This window comes from Artemia franciscana, chromosome 10, assembly GCF_032884065.1.
Source record: "Artemia franciscana chromosome 10, ASM3288406v1, whole genome shotgun sequence".
NCBI classification, from domain to species: Eukaryota; Metazoa; Arthropoda; class Branchiopoda; order Anostraca; family Artemiidae; genus Artemia; species Artemia franciscana.
In genome coordinates this window covers 20,916,656-20,933,547 of record NC_088872.1, presented here as the reverse complement: position 1 = coordinate 20,933,547, position 16,892 = coordinate 20,916,656, and the positions used below count along the sequence as shown (strand labels likewise).

The 16,892-nt window shown below is 36.2% G+C and overlaps 1 protein-coding gene across 1 annotated transcript in view; it reads left to right on the top strand.

Moving 5' to 3' along the window:
* The window catches only part of LOC136031904 (ankyrin repeat domain-containing protein 17-like), a 99,037-nt gene extending 82,546 nt beyond the window's left edge, over positions 1-16,491 (top strand). The window contains 8 exon segments of the mRNA XM_065711894.1: positions 747-983; positions 2,002-2,367; positions 3,472-3,935; positions 6,518-6,928; positions 8,708-9,104; positions 10,028-10,325; positions 14,951-15,968; positions 15,970-16,491. Coding sequence (XP_065567966.1) covers positions 747-983; positions 2,002-2,367; positions 3,472-3,935; positions 6,518-6,928; positions 8,708-9,104; positions 10,028-10,325; positions 14,951-15,968; positions 15,970-16,254 — 3,476 coding nt within the window. The 3' untranslated portion in view covers positions 16,255-16,491.
* Positions 16,492-16,892: the final 401 nt, after the last annotated feature.

Sequence of the window (16,892 nt, the reverse complement as noted above, 5' to 3'; positions counted from 1 at the left end):
AATGAGGAAATTGAAGTAGTGAGAGAGTTCGAATATCTTGAACTTGCGTAAGCAGCATTCTTACGCAAGATGTCAATCCTGAAAGAGAAATTTTGTGCCGAATAGCATTGGCTGACTTTGCCTTCAATTGTCTAAGAAATGTTTGGAGAAATAACAAATATTCCGATAAGCTAAACCTCAGAATTTATAATAGCAATATCCTCTCCGTCCTTACATATTGCTGTGAAACTTGTAGCATCACTGCGCAACTAGGAAAACGACTACGGGCATTCGATAATAACTGCCTTAGATCTATTTTGAATATACATTGGGCGGAGAGAATAAGAAATGACGAAATTTATAGCATGAGAAATCATACCCCCATCCTTGATGTCATTAGAAAGCGACGATGGATGTATTAGGGACACATGGTGCGAATGGGTGATGGAAGGCTGCCTCATGACATATGGTGTGACACCCCCTGGTCTTCGCAAGTCAGGGGAACCCAAAATGACCATTGGCAGGATGTTAGAGAAGAAGGCGAAATTGGCTAGGTCTTCGATGAAGGAGCTTTGGTCGAGGGCTCTGGATAAGTCGTCGTGGCGAACCACTGTTGCTGCCTTATGCACCTTCAGGCGTGAGAGGACCTAAGTCTAAGTAAGTAAGTTTATTTTTTCCGATTTTTTCGCCACTTTTTCGCCCATGTTTTCCTTTTTTGCCATTGGTTGTTTGTAAGCGTAGTTAAGGAGTGTTCTTTTATTTTCTAGTTCCAACGCTTGCGCAGATAGTGCCCCCCAGTGGCTCCAATCTAACAACAAATGGTACCTATCCTACATCGCAGACTACTACAGCGGCTGCGACACCTACCCAATACCATCATGCTTCGCCTGTTTGGGAACTTGACTCCAAAACCGAATCAAATCATGACACGGCTCTTACCCTGGCTTGTACAGGAGGACATGACGATCTAGTCGAACTTCTTTTGTCCAGAGGAGCTGATATAGGTAAGGGAAAAAATATTAAAAAGTTATTTTTAAACATGCATAAATGCTTGTGAGTGAAGATCACAAATTGCTATTTAATTTGATTAAATAACAGGCTTCATAAGGATGTCTTGTATTAGGCCCTTTATAAATTTTCCCTTTGATAAGCTTATGAATTTAAGTCTTGTATTTAAGCTCTTTAATATGTTAAAGTAATCCAGAATTTGTCAATGGTTTTCAGATGGATTCTAAAGAAAGAAAATAATGCTAATTTAATACAAGAATTTTTTTTCTGGTTCTTTTTGGTTTTATTCTCTTTTTCACTGTATTATAATGAAACCAAATATTTGCTGTTTAATTTTATTGTCTAAGGACACAGTTCCTTGGTGGTATAGCGGTCAATTTTATGACATTTCCTCTTTTCTTTTTCTTTATACGGTTTTTTTTCAGCTGAAATCGGAAATTAGAAATCGTTTGAATACCTCATATTTGCCAGTTTTTAATACCAAGCTAAGTTTACACTCAGATGCGGCTTTGGTGTGGATAGAATGTGGTGGAAATTATTCCGATTTCTTATCGTAATTCCTTGTGGCGCAAAGAATACCTCATTCAAAATTATATTATTCCAAGACAAAGTAGTCATCTTATCCTTTTAAAGGGAGTTAGTAAAATAAGTAGTGATATGTATCATATTATCGATTTTGCTTATAATGTAAAAATAATATTTGAAATGCTAAATTCCAAAATGACACTAAGCCTTCTAGGTCCTTTGACATGAATAAATATGATAAATGTAACTGTAGAATTAATAGTTTATAAGAATTAGATTTTTAGAATTAATTTTGAAATTAGAAGTAATTAATAATTACTGTAGAATTAGACTTCATAATTAGAACAAATTTGACTAAAAGAATCAAACATGAGAAGCATAAATTCATTGTTGTCTTCCACATTGTACATCGTACATATGGGTTTATCCATATTATGTGATAACTGAAGACTCAAGCAAGCAAAATAAAGCTCCTTTTTCTTCTTTTAGAACATCGAGATAAGAAAGGCTTTACACCTTTGATATTGGCAGCAACGGCCGGTCATGACAAAGTGGTAGAAATTCTCATCAATAGAGGCGCAAACATTGAAGCTCAGTCAGAAAGAACCAAAGATACGGCTCTTTCCCTGGCCTGTTCTGGTGGTCGATATGAAGTGGTCGAGCTTCTACTTAACAGAGGAGCGAATAAGGAGCACAGAAATGTTTCTGATTATACACCTTTGTCTTTGGCTGCTTCAGGTGGATATGTGAATGTTATCCGGTTGCTTTTGGCTCATGGCGCTGAGATTAATTCAAGGACTGGTTCCAAGTTAGGCATCTCGCCTCTAATGCTTGCAGCAATGAATGGACATGTTGGTAAGAAAGTCTTCTATTACTTTTTTCTACTTTCTTTTTATCAATATTGTTATTATCGTCCTATCAGCGTAGTGACGTCACTCTTACTAACAAAAATATCATTTCTAAACTGAAAGAAATAGGAAGGATATCCGTTGTTATTGTTCTTTTTTCTTTCTTTCTTTTTTTTCTTTTTTTTCTTTTTTTTTTGAAAAAGTGTGTCAACTTTATATATTTTTATACGCCTGAAAACCCACAAGACCCATTTCGTATCTAGAAAAAAATGTGCCTGAGACATTATGTTCAAGAATTCTATGCTTAAATTCTACAAAGAAGCTCTTTCTAGCTTTCATGTCTACCTTGTCTTTGGTTGGATATTTTCATTTACTTCACTTTTATACAATTTCGAAAGTAGGTTTTAAATGAGAGCCCAATTCAGTTCGTTTTTTATTCTACGAAATTTATTATTTTCTGTTCCTCATATATTCCATTTTTCTTTTCTCTCTTTTTTTAGGCTTATTCCGTTTATTATTCCTCTTTTATCGTTTAAATTGAGAATCCTGGTGATCATACATTTTTAAAACAGTTGTTTCGAGTGTAAAACACATTTTCATTCTATTTAGTCCATTCAATCATTTATTTGTTTTGTTTGAATTGAATTGATTTTGATCTGTTTAAATAAGTATTTTAATGTATGATTAATTGTATAGGAAAATTAATAATACTTTCAGTCGTCCTAAGCATAGGAGCTTGAACAGGCTCATAATGAAGAAAATAGTTCATACAGCTATGTACAAAAAGATGCAAACAACGTGATTTAGAAGGAAATATTTCTAAGAAACACGTTTTGAATCTTGAAAAGAAAATACTAAGGGAGATTAAAGGGGATTTCGACAATATTTTTTATGGAATGATACAAAAAAGAACAAAAGTACAGGAGGTATGCCCCTGTCAGTAGTACAGATAAGAATTATAACATTTAAATAATATATTGTGCTTATTAAATTAAAAAAAAAAAAACATGAATAACAGGACCAAAGATCAAAGAAAAAGGGTAAAAAAAATCTTTTTGTCTTATTGCTATTTTGTCATAATATTTGTAAATAATTTTATTTTTTCTATTAGCCGCCGTTAAGCTGCTCTTGGAAATGGGGAGTGACATCAACGCTCAAATAGAAACAAATAGAAATACTGCCCTTACCTTGGCATGTTTCCAAGGTCGACACGAAGTAGTTCAACTTCTTCTGGAAAGAAAAGCTAACGTTGAACATCGGGCTAAAACCGGTCTCACTCCTCTCATGGAGGCTGCTAGTGGTGGTTATGTCGAAGTAGGGAGAGTTCTTCTAGACCATGGGGCTGATGTCAATGCGCCGCCCGTACCCTCTTCTCGTGATACAGCGTTAACAATTGCCGCCGACAAGGGTCATGTAGAGTTCGTGGCCCTCCTTTTAGATAGAGGAGCACAAGAGGATGTGAAGAACAAAAAGGGCAATTCTCCTCTATGGCTGGCTGCCAATGGTGGGCATCTAGAAGTTTGTGAACTACTCCACAGTGCTGGTGCACATATTGACTCCCAAGATAATAGAAAGGTGAGCTATGATTGATTTGTAGAGAAAGGAGAGAAGAGTTTAGTTTAGTCTGTTATGGAAGGGTGTATGAAAGGAAACAGGGTTGAGTTCTCCATCCTCACTATGCTCTATTTCAATAAAACTTCCTTTTTTTCCTTTTTTAGGAAAGTGTATTTAAGATAATCCTTACAAAACTTGGTGTCTAATCATCGATTTACCCTGTTGACTAAAGTATATTTTTAAATACTCTCTTATAAAAGGAAAGTATAATTTTCATTTTTGTAAGTTAAATAACTAAACTGTTTTGAGCCAGTTTAATTGGGGAATTGCGAGTATTTATGGTGATATTCAGTTCAATTGACATTCCCTGCGACACGCGGATTCGAACCAATCACCTTTCAATCAGGAACAGAGCGATATCCACTACGCTATCGCACGGTGAGCATTTGTGGTCTGATGGTAGCACGTGGATTTTAAAGCCACATTCTGACAGTTTTTAATATTGTCTCTCTTCCTTTTTATATTCTACTGAAAGCGTTAGGCATTTGCCACTTTAGAGCTTTAGCTGGAACCGCGTGTTTGAACCAGTGAATTAAAATGAACCCATACCTATACAGCTTAATTCTTTAAATAGGAAAACAAAGGCTATTGAGAAATTAAACTATCGCTTACAAGCACTGATGTATCAGCTCGTTTCAAAGTATTCAGCTTTAAATATTGCACAAATTAAAATCGCTGTCTTTTACAGATAAATATATGTACGAATAAACAAAAACAAAAGTTAGGCAAGGCAATTGTGTCAACTTTATAGTGCGTGAATTTTCATAGTTTGAGTGGAATTAGGTGTTGTGGGTGTAAATAGGAAATATAAAAGTAGTGGATTAAAGAGTAAACAGTACCTAGAATCAGTTCCCTAGATTTAGTTGTTGATTATTTAATCTGACTCTCCGTCTTGTCTCTGATTGTTGATTCCGCCAGGTTGAAGAAAGTTGAGAGGAATAAATATGTTCTAGTGAATATTTTGTTGAAGGAGGTGGTAGATGGAAGAAGTTTCCTCTTAGTTATATCATCTTCAGTTGCATTTTTGGAGTTATCGAATCATGCGTTTATTTATTGGTCATTGTAATTTATAGTTATAAGGTAATGTGTTTTCTTGTAATGTAAGTTGTTAACTAATAAACATGAACACCCTATAAAATGCTCTTTACTTTCATATTCTAACATAATATGTTCTTTGTGTAATATTATTTTCATTCAAACCAACTAGTTTTAAACCAATTCCAACTGAGATTTTTGCTAATACCGATATATAGCTGGCGTCAATTTGAGTCGATGAGAATTTTTCGGCCTATCAGGAAACCCTGTGAAAAATCGGATTGGTTCAAAATAGTGCTAGCTAAATCTTGGTATTGGTAAAGCGTCACTCTGAATTGGTTGTAAAAGAAGCTCGAATTCTATTTTGTTTCTATGAATCAGCTACATATGTAAGAATTCGTTGGGAGGAGGGTGAGAAATAGGTGAATTTGAAAAGGTAGAAAAATGTGGGGAAAACGTGGAAGAATAACAAAAATCAAAGAAATGAGGACTTCTGTCCTACCAAGAATGTCACGATCAAGCTAATCAGTATAAATGTTTTGGATGTATAAGCAATCACAGTCGTCAGTGGCAAAGAAAAATATCAAATAAATTTACATTGAAAATCTACGTCCAGAAAGACACGAAAATAAAATGTCGGTTGCAAAATAGTTGCATAAATTATTTTGTTTGTCGATCAAAGTAAGGAACAAATCCAAATTTCTTGGTATTATTTTGTTCAATGGTGACAAAAAGCCGTGTCGTCTTCACAGTTACTTAGATTTCAGACCAATTCGGATCTGATAAATGCCCCCATCCTGTGTTCGATTCTGTCGTGAAACGCTGTTCTGTGAATTCGACTTTTAGAGCCAGGAAGGAAAGGGAAATATCCGTTGATTCTTGTACATTCATAAAATGCAAGGCCAAGAACAAGTCAAGGGGATGATAAACAGTGTTTATCATATTCAAATCTAATTTAAAAAAAAAAAAAAATTCTCCAAGTTGAAATCATATAGTTCTAAATTATAAGTATTTTTGTATCGTTAGTACTGCACTATCTAGTGTATCGATACTGCAGGGACTAAGGTGTTTCTTGGTGATCTTTAAAATCTTACGAAGAAAGACACAGCTACGATAAAAGGATGATAGATCGTTAAGTGAAATTTTGAGTGAATCTATGGCGAAGATGTCTCAAGTGTTAAGTGAAAATTCTGATTGAATCTATGACGAAGATGTCTTAAGTTACTAAAGGGAAAAAGTTTTTAGGGATATATGCTATCATACATACACATAAGAGGGAGTGGGGTAATCTCCTGAATTTGTTTGTCTCTTCGCACAAAATGTACTCATGTTTTAGGCAATACTCCCCTTCCTCCTATTCTAAAGGGTGGGCTCTGAGTGCACTCATATACACTAGAACTTGGGTTTACGAATTGAAAGCTATTCGTTCGATTGAAAATGCCTATTTTACTTGTCTCGTTTTTGTCACTTTCTAACCGTTTATGTATTCTTCTGTCTATGTATTTTAGGTTTCATGTTTGATGGCTGCCTTTAGGAAGGGTCATATAAAAGTAGTCAAATGGATGGTTAAAAGGGTGTCTCAATTTCCATCAGATCAAGAGATGACACGCTACATCAACACACTTACTGACAAGGATCTAATAAAAAAGTGTAACCATTGCGTGGAAGTAATAAGAGCGGCTAAAGATTATCAAGCAGCGGAAGCAAATAAAATAGCATCTGTACTATTGGAAGAGTTGGATAAGGAAAGGCACAGAGAAGATCTTAAAAAAGCAGCAGCTGCACGACGTCGTGAAAAGAAGAAGAAAAAGAAACAAGAAAAGAAGAAAGGGCCGGATGATGAAACAGATGAGCATGAAAACCAGATTGATGATGGCTCAAGTATAGAATGTCCTGAAGAATTTCCCATTGTAAATGAGGTTTGTGGCGAATTTAAATAGATCACTCATTTTATAGTTTTGACCAGTTTAATTTTTATGCTATTAAACTCACTTCCTTTTGTGGGGGCTTTCTCTTCTTGTGCCAATGTTTGTAAAGATTTCAAGAAAAACATGTAGTCACAGCTCGCTATTATTACCTCACGGAGAAGACCTGGGGGGGGGGAGCAATTTAAAGATCTGTGTGCGTCTGGCACGCTCATGCTTCCGTCTCATCCTTCAGGTGTTGGTGAATTCCTTCAACCCTCAATGTGAAAACTAACTAAATTAGAGACTAGTGACATGTCTAGCACTCTTAGTGGCCAGATGCCGAAGACTATGCTATAACCAAAAAAGCAAACAATTTTATTTTTACCTTATACTAAATGACAAATCGACATTCAGAAACTAGTTTTTTTTAGAACTGATTCATTTTTCATAGAGATGTTGGGGTAAATTTTTATCTCAGATCTTCAAGTACTCCTTTTTCAATAAATATGCCTTTTTGAACTTTTTGTTTTTGCCTTCTCTTTTCTTTTGTTTTTCTTTTTAAGGGACATTTGCCATTTAGTTCACAATATTGTCTGTTTCACAAATAGATTGCCTTATGTGTCCTTGGTTATTTTACTTTAACATTCACGTCACCAAAATCTACGTACCAATTTGGAATCAATAAAAACAGTTATAAATAAGTCATTGAGGGTGGGGGAGCGGCAGGATGTTGGAGATATATTTTGGCTTTCAGGGAATCAATAGGAAATTTATTGACATAGTCTAAAAGGCTAAAATATTAAATTGCTGAAGAAAATAGCTATGGTAAAAATAATTAAATATTTGTTTATGCCAATTAGAGAATTACATATCACGCTACGTCTATTATTTGAATATTTAAAACAATCATAATTTTCTCTCTCAGTACGAGGTTTATAAAAAAAAAAAAACTGTAACAAGGCCCTTAACCCTCATTAAGCTTTCGCTTGCTTAGAGTAACCCATTAAACATAAGAAATGAAACTTCAAAAAATAAAAACCTTCTGAACTTTTGAAGCTCCTGGTCCCAACAACCCTTCTTAACAATAATCCATTCCACTTACCATCAAAAACCAAGAAAACCCTGCTTCCATCCAACAAAAAATTAAACGATTTTTTTAATTTTTAGGTTTGGGAGGTTATTTTATATATACGAGTTTCTTAACTACTATCGTATATGTAAAATTGTTGGAATCATACCACTTTGACGTGTGATTTTCTTTTCTTTCAAAATATTTTGTTTTCTTTTCGTTTTATTTAGCCTTTATTCATTTGTTCCACTGCAAGATAATACAATAAGAAAACTTAAAAAAAAGGTTACTTGTTAAACGTGAAGGTATTTTGAGTGTAGATTTTGGAGGCCATAACACAAAAGTAAAAATAATTATTAAAAATATTCTTACAGCACGGTTAGATTTCAGAATAGTTTTCAACTTTTCAAGCCCTTTTTTCTTTTCAGTAAATAATTGACTTTTATATGTATATATATATATATATATATATATATATATATATATATATATATATATATATATATATATATATATATATATATATATATATATATATATATATATATATATATATATATATACGTGGAAAGATCTATATAGATCTTTCTTGCTATAAGGTCTTTTTTCTTTTCTTTTTAGTAAAAACTTGACTTTTTTTTACTATAAAGATCTGATAAATAAGATAAGAAATTTTTATCTTATTAGCAGGCATATTTTGACAATGAATTGTTTTTATTCAGATAATTGTGGAGACACAAAGGCGACTAGGTGTTGAGCCAGACGAGCGACAAATTGAAGATCTGGTTGACAGTGGCATAGATGCAAATAGCCAGGGTAGCACTTCCAGTGATGGAAAAACAAAATCAAGCAAGAAAAAGAAGAAAAATGCAACCAACAACAATGTACAATCCTCTGTTGTTGTTGAAGAGCCATCGCTGTCAGAATCTTCTGGTGAAAGCTCCCCAACGATGAAGATGAAAAAGAAAAAAGTTATCAGTGACGCTGAGATGATTGATAAGATGGAGGCAGTCGGCAGGCAAAAACCAAGAGAAACATCAAAGCCACTTTCATTGGATGGCTATACTGTGTTAGATTCATTGAAAGAAACTCTTAGTTTGACTAATGCTAAGGCTTCCGGTAAGGGATTTGGCTTCGTACTATAGGATACATGAATTGTACGATTTTATTTCTTTTTTTTAAACGTTTAGAGGAAACTTACCCACATTAAGTCTGTAAAATCAATTAAATTATCAACCATAAGTCTGTAAATCATTAAGTCCGCATTAAAATCTGTAAATATTCGCGCGCGATAATGAATATTTTGAAGCATCTTACTCCGTCGGAAAAAGAAAATTCTGGTCACCCTCCCTCCCTATGCTCGTGATATATGCACCTTTATGTGTTTTATTATTTAAAACTTTGTTCGATCTTGTTTAGTTACTTTAAAAATGCAGCCTCGGTGTGCCTAGAACTGGATCCTTCCCCTTTCTCCTACTCCCCCCCCCCCCGATTCTTTCTTTCTCTTTCTCCTTCAGCTCTCTTTCTTTCCATCTATTTCTGGCCCTCCTGTTCAGTTCTTTCGGTCCTCATCTTTCTCTCTTCCCTACCACCCTCTCACCTTCTCTTTATCTTTCTCCTCTCTCTCTCTCTCTCTCTCTCTCGCCTTTCTCCTTTCTCATTCCCTCTCTCGCTCTCTCATTTCTGATTCTTTATAAGCTTGGCTTAGTTAGAGTTTCCTCTATCAACGGGGTTGGGAAAATCAAGGCTCTATGTTAAAAAAAATTTTGAATGGATTTTTTGTCAATATTTTCGTAAAAATAATGTATATGAGAAAAATACAGGGAACATAAAGGTTTTTGAAAAATGAATATATGCACGCCAGCATGCTTTTGCAGCCTCTAGAACCTAATGCCTCGCGTGTTCTTTTCATATACATTTCTTGTAATGTTAATCACACTCAAGATTTTCAAAATAGAGCGTGACAAATCACCTTTAGTATGAATTTACTTTAAACAACAAAAAAGGTCATTGTATGAATCTACAGCAATTCCTTTTTTCAGGTGGTACTCTAAGTCCAAAACGTACAAGTAAAAGGGATGAAGGATGGAAAGAGGTTACTAGGCGTGCAGTCTCACGTGACAATGCGACAGTTGGTAAGCCAAAGGGGCAGCCTCAAGCTACAATCCCTGTCAGCACTACCGTTGAGAAATCAAAGAAAGTTTCAGTTCCGAATTCAGCAATTAGTCGAGTTATTGGCAGGGCTGGATGTAATATCAACACAATCCGTGAAGTGTCGGGTGCCCATATTGAAGTCGATAAACAAGGAAAGAGTCAAGGAGACAGGAGTGTTCTCATTAAGTAAGTTCTTGTATAATCTCGGGCTCTTAATTTTAAAAAGGTTTCGTCATACCCAAATGTGTTCCAAGGAAGATGGGAAATCCAGGTTTGTTTCAGAAAAAAAAAGGCAACAAATGCCATTTGGCAATATTCAGCATGACCATATAACTAATTACAAAAGCTAATATAAAAAATGTAATTTATTTATTTTATCCACCCCTTAGTGCTATGGTTTTGCATTGAGCTGAAGCACAAGTCCCACTTTTGCCAATTGCAGTTTCCAAAGAAGTTTAGATATTTAATTCAAATCTTAATTTTGATAAGTTTTGATGAAACTCAACTTAAGCTTCTTTCAAATGCTCTGCTAGTTAGTACTTACCTGTCAGTGGCACTAGTTCGCATTTACGAAAGTTTCAATTGACATTTATAAAGGTATATATGCTGAAATTCAGTATTAAAGTGACTTAAGTCACACAAAAAATCTTCTTAATGCTACTTGGAGGTCAACATAAACTTATACAGTAACTATTTTAATGAGTAGTTTAGATTTTGTCGTGAAAACTAGATATGTTTGAGGAAACTTGAATCTTGGCCGGGTGTATTTTTACTTATCCAGTTGTTGTAATGTGTAATTAAAGTAGAAGGAATATTACTATTGTTTAATTGATAACTCTCTATATGTCACATTTTAGTCTAAATGCGTCGGGTGTATTGCTTTAGAGACGGAATCAGCACAAGACTTAACTTGTATGCTTGATATCCATTGCTCATTATATCCATTGTCTTCTTCTTAATTTTTATGTATTTATTTTTCATTGAATTAGTATCAGGGCTCATTCTTTCTAATTTCCGAAATGTTGAGAATTTTTTAGATTAAATTAAACATGGGTCTATCAGAAAAACGAAAAACACTTAATCCTCCTTACATTTTCGCTTTTTCCGAGCTTATCAACCCCTTAAAAAAAATTTACCCATGAAAGAACGAGAAAAGATTGCGCGCTAACCCAACAATTTTTTTTTTGCCAACCATTCACCAACACACCTTGCCTCCATCTGACAACAAAAAACAAACGATTTTTTTTTTCTTTTTGTATGGGAGACTTGAGAGCAAATTAATTTCTATGAAGATTCATGCAAATTATTCCAACGTTTAGCCCAATATGACATATTGAAAATAAAGATCTAGTTCTAAGAACTCTAGGTGTCCTCACGTTATTAGCATATCTCTTAAGATGATGGTGTACTCCGTAACCATAAATAGATAAATTTAATGAACACACAGGAACTAACTAGTAATAATACTTACACATGAATAATGCCTGGTTAATTTTCTTAGATCTGACAGAGGTATAATATCTAACTGTATGCTCTTTTACTATCTCCATTCAACACTCGCAGTGCCATATTCTGAAACACACTTCAACTGCTCCAAATAAACTGAAAACGCGCGAGACCACATACTTACACAGTATACTAAATACAGTTGTCTAAAGAATAATAAATTAATCTCATCACAATATTCTGGGAATACTCTTTAACTTTCTCATAATTCCAACATTTCCTGCTATCTCCAATGGGCATTCCAATAGGCATCAAGAATAGCACCAAAGTAATGCGTATGACTTGTACGCTTGGTTACGAAATTATTCTTTTGTATATCAGTAACGCACAGGTTATATTTACTATCATCCACTTATCTGTACATAACCTACCCTTCTTAATTATTGGCATTAAATCAGATGAAGACTGTTGTCACATTAAGATGGGTATCATCAGCAAAACTGGGAAGAATGACTTTACAATTTAGATTAGAACGTGTGCCCTGGGCATTATCTATCAAATTCATGACAGAAAAGCTTAAATCATTGATGTATAGGCTTATTAGGAATAAAAGTAGACCTAAAACAGAACCCAGTGAAACTCCAAATTCAGCTACACTTTTACTCGACTTAGCATCAGACATTTCTACATACTGGGTCCCACCACTCAAAAAGGATTCAAATGTCTTCACTGCCTCACCCCTAATTCCACGATTTCCTAACCTCCGCATTAAAGTTTTATGTTCAACAGAATCGAATGCTTTTGCAATATATAAAAACTTTAGAAAGGAGATAGATTGGCTTGTAATCATTCACATTATTCTTATCTTCTTCTTTAACTAAAGAAATTGCTGTATTATTTTGAGACATTTTGTATATGCACCATTTTTAAAACTTTTATTAATAAGATACTGAATTCGGTGCCCTCTAACAGGCCTTACATATTCCTACTGACATAAAGTCAGACCCCGCAGCGCTATTTTGCGTATTCTTTACCGCATAATTTAGTTTAGTAACCAGACGTAAATACATTGATACATCACTACTTTCAGGTATAAATTTAGTAAAATATCCATCACTAGGTTGTTGTGCAACTAACGACGCTAACCTGTCTTCTATAGTAGAAAAGTGGTCGCACACGCGTTCAGCTGGTTAATTTTTTATAATTGGCAAAATTAAAAGATCATCAGGATTATTTGGCTTAATGACATATTTTATAACATTTCAAGTTTTACTAGGGTTACCTTCTGCACTTCAAAACAATTGCTCGGAGATTCTAGCTTAGTTTTACGGAGCTCACTTTTTAACTTATTACTATGTGCTTTCTAAACATTTATATCACTAATATCATTACCCAACACTGACTTTTTAATACAATACGCGCCTCTTGGTTAACGAAACTATAACACTTCGTAACCCATGGTTTCTTCGGCCCATCATAATAATTCTTTTTTTTTCACAGCTTGACTACAAGTAACTATCATATTCTTAACCACCGAATACAAATTGTAAACTTATCATTCATTTTCATGTCATTAGCAACTTAATTTTTCATCTCCAAGCTCTTTTTAACTTCAGTACATTAATAAGACTGAAACCTTTTTTCAACACTACAAAATGTTGTGACCTCGGTTTATTTAGAAGAGAAGATACCGTTACTATTATTCAAAAATTATCCGAAATAATACTCACAATAACGCTAGTATTAGTGCATCCAGTATTTGGAAAAAATTACAATCAATGTCACTAAATCATAGATTATGGCCTGGATGGCATAATCTAGCAGTGTTGAGATATTCAGTCACTTTGTCATTACTATTTATCAAGGAGGCACACTCGTGCCTCTTTAAAGAGGCGACAATGTTAAGCGATCTTCGGTTCCAATGGTCGCAGAGGGATGGGGAGGGATGCATTTCGTAGCCCGAGCTCCAACTAAGAAACGTGCCAAATTTCATCCCCCTCCGACTTTTCCTTCATGGGGAAAATCTGGCCGAAAGTTTCGACCCCCCAACCCCAGCCCCCCTTTAACGTTGTCCGATTGGGCTGAAATTCACAAGTTAAGGTCCCCTAGGGCCCAGGAGCTTATCCGCGAAATTTCAGCTCTATCCGATAACTCCTTCCCTGTTTTCCAGGAACCGCGCATAGCCACTTAATGTTCATGTTCTCCTTTTGTTTTGTTTTTTTCTGCCATGCCTACAGGTCACAGCCGACATCGGATCTGGGTGTACGAAGACTCATTCGACGCAGAATTCTCTGAGTAATTTTCCTGGAAAGTTTCGTCGGAAAATCTTAACCCCCCGATTTTCTAGCTTAGAAAACCCATTTCCCCATAAGAGCCCATGTTAATTTTTGAAATTCTTAAAAGTTATATTTATACACGTGCAGGTATTTCGACTTCAAACATGCCCGGTTAGCTCAGTCGGTAGAGCGTGGGACTTTTAATCCAAAGGTCAAGGGTTCAAGTCCCTTATTGGGCGGTTTTTCTTTTTCACAAAATGTGAAAAAAAACTTCGTTTTCTTAAAGAGTTAAAGAGGCTGCGTCCCAAAGTCGAACCTTAAAACTTACAGGAATTAGGAGAGGCAGTCCTAATTCCTGTACGAGGAGTACAGGAATTATTAAATTACATCCACCATGGATTGTAGAAAAACGTACAGAAATAATATGAAAAAAACTTCGTTTTCTTAAAGAATTAAAGAGGCTGCGTCCCAAAGTCGAACCTTAAAACGTACAGGAATTAGGAGAGGCAGTTGGGGGGCTGCCGACCCCCAAACCCCCCGATTTTAAAGACTCTTTTGTACAGGTTTTTTGTTTTGTTAATTAAAAGAGGACCTTTCCGAAGCCAAGAGCGGGGGGTTAGGGGTGCGGCAGCCCCCACAACAAAAAACCTGTACAAAAGAGTCTTTAAAAGCGGGGGGGTTGGGGGGCGGCAGCCCCCAACTGACTCTCCTAATTCCTGTACGTTTTAAGGTTCGACTTTGGGACGCAGCCTCTTTAACTCTTTAAGAAAACGAAGTTTTTTTCATATTATTGTTCTGAAATCCAAAATTAAAAGCATGAAAAAAAGCAAGGTTTAGCTGAAACTGGTAACTTATCCAATTGCTCATCTAAACGTAGCCAAACTCAAAAATATTTCACGGAGGGGTGTCTATATAACAACCATAAAACATTTAAAATTCTTAGATTGCAATTCAATCACCGTATATTCAAATACCATTCCATGATTAACTCTCATATCAATCCCTAATCTAAAATTAATTTGAAAAGTCGATTTTTTTTTATAGTGAATGGTCTGCCTCGATTCTATGGTGTTTTTTTTTCCTTTGCAGGGGTTCAGCTGAATCGATCAAAGTGGCCCAGCAACTTATTTCTGCTTTGAGCAAAGAACCAGATAAAGACTTGAGTGAAATTATGGGTCGTTTGAAAATAAGCCCAGTCGTTACCACAAACAACAATAATGTTAAGCCTCCAACAACCGTTCCTTCTACAACTGCTATCACATTAAAAGTGCCAACTAAAGTCTCAAGATCAAATACTATCATTGGTACCCTATCAACATCTACTGTTAAATCAACGATAGCCAATTCCAGCATGATATGGACGAATACAAATCCCGTTTCACCAAAGAGAAGTGTGAATACCCCAATTCCATCTTCTTCTCAGGCTAAAGTTGCTACTTCCCTTGCAGCTACTACATCTACTTCTGTTGCTGCGGTTCCTAGAATTTTATCTGCTTCAGCGCCTGTCTCAGTACCAGTGATCCCCAAATCCGCCATTGCTCGGCAGCTTTTCCCACCAGAGATTTGTAAAGCTGGTGGGAAATCAGCTGTTTCTCTCACTTCGGCAAGCGACTGTAAAACAACATTATCTAGAAATATGACTGAAACCGAACCAACTGATACTATTGTGACGACTATTATCACACCAAGTATTTCTAAGATTGAGCTATCTTCCCAGCAAGCAAAGAGAGGTTCGTCTGCCCCAATATATCCTCCAAAGTCTGTTCTAACACAGAAGCTCGAGTCTCAGTCAGAACAAAATCCGGGATATTCCCCTTTTGACAATATTTTTAGTAAAGTGGCTCAGCAGACTGTATGGGGGAAAGAACAACAAATGAATTCAAAAACGAAGAATTTTGCTGCAGCAGCTGCTACAGGCTTGCCAGCTAATGCATTGAAGTCGGCTGGAATACTTGGTTCTGGTATTGTTGAGGCTCCACCAGAGGGTGATATATCTAAAGCCCCTGGCTATCGTGGTAATTTTAGATCAGCAACGCCTAATGATTACCCTTTGTCAATTACTAGACCAGCTAGTATTGATATTCCAACGTCACTCACATCAAGTGCACCCTGGCACTCCTGTCCCCAGTTCTGGCTTGGCTCGACCCCCTAGCTCTATGAAGCTATCTAGACCTTTGACACCACCTGCTAAAAGATCCGCTACTCCGGTATCAGAATTTTCGACTGTCAACCAGCCCTTGCCAATTGGTAGCAATAGACATGGACGGCATTCACCTAGTATGCACAGCCAAGTATCACTACTTGCTCCTGGCGGTCCCACACGAGCTGTCATGGAAAATGGTCTAGATTACCCATTTCCTGGATCCCCGTTCAATGCGACCTCCCAATTTTAATCTTGCGCCAGGTTCTGGTCCAAGGTTTGGAGTTCCGCAATCTTCACATTTCAGCAGTGTGCCACCACTTCAGTCTAAGCTTAATCCTAATGCTCCTGATTTTCCTCCAAGGAATATGAATCAACAAGGCTTTCCAAACCAACCAATGTTTGGTGCTCGTATGAGCTATAATCAGAACAACCCAGTACCGGTTTTTCCAACTAACATGAGCAGTAACGATTTGCTTACTATTGGTTCCGGACCTGTTCCAGGGGTCGCACAAGCTCAATCGTTTATCAACAATGTTGACTATGTCCCACCCCCTATTGGAACTCCTTATCCTGTTGACATGCAACGGGGATTTCCTGGTATTGGTCCATTAAGAGGTCAGTTCCAAAGCCAGCCAACACCTTCAGAAGTAAGTGGCTCTGAGTTTAGCACGGCACAGGAAGGTAGCAGCCATCAGCCAAAGCCTATTGGTGAAGAACGAGATAGAAGTAAAGTAATTCAAAGACCAATTGGAACTGAAAGGAATAAGATCCGGAATCCAATGCTACCTTATAGCATACCCCTGCCACAAGAGATCCCTCTGTGGGGTCCCTCAAATGATGTGATGCAGCAAGTTCCTGCTGAATGGCTAAACAATGTTACAACTGGCC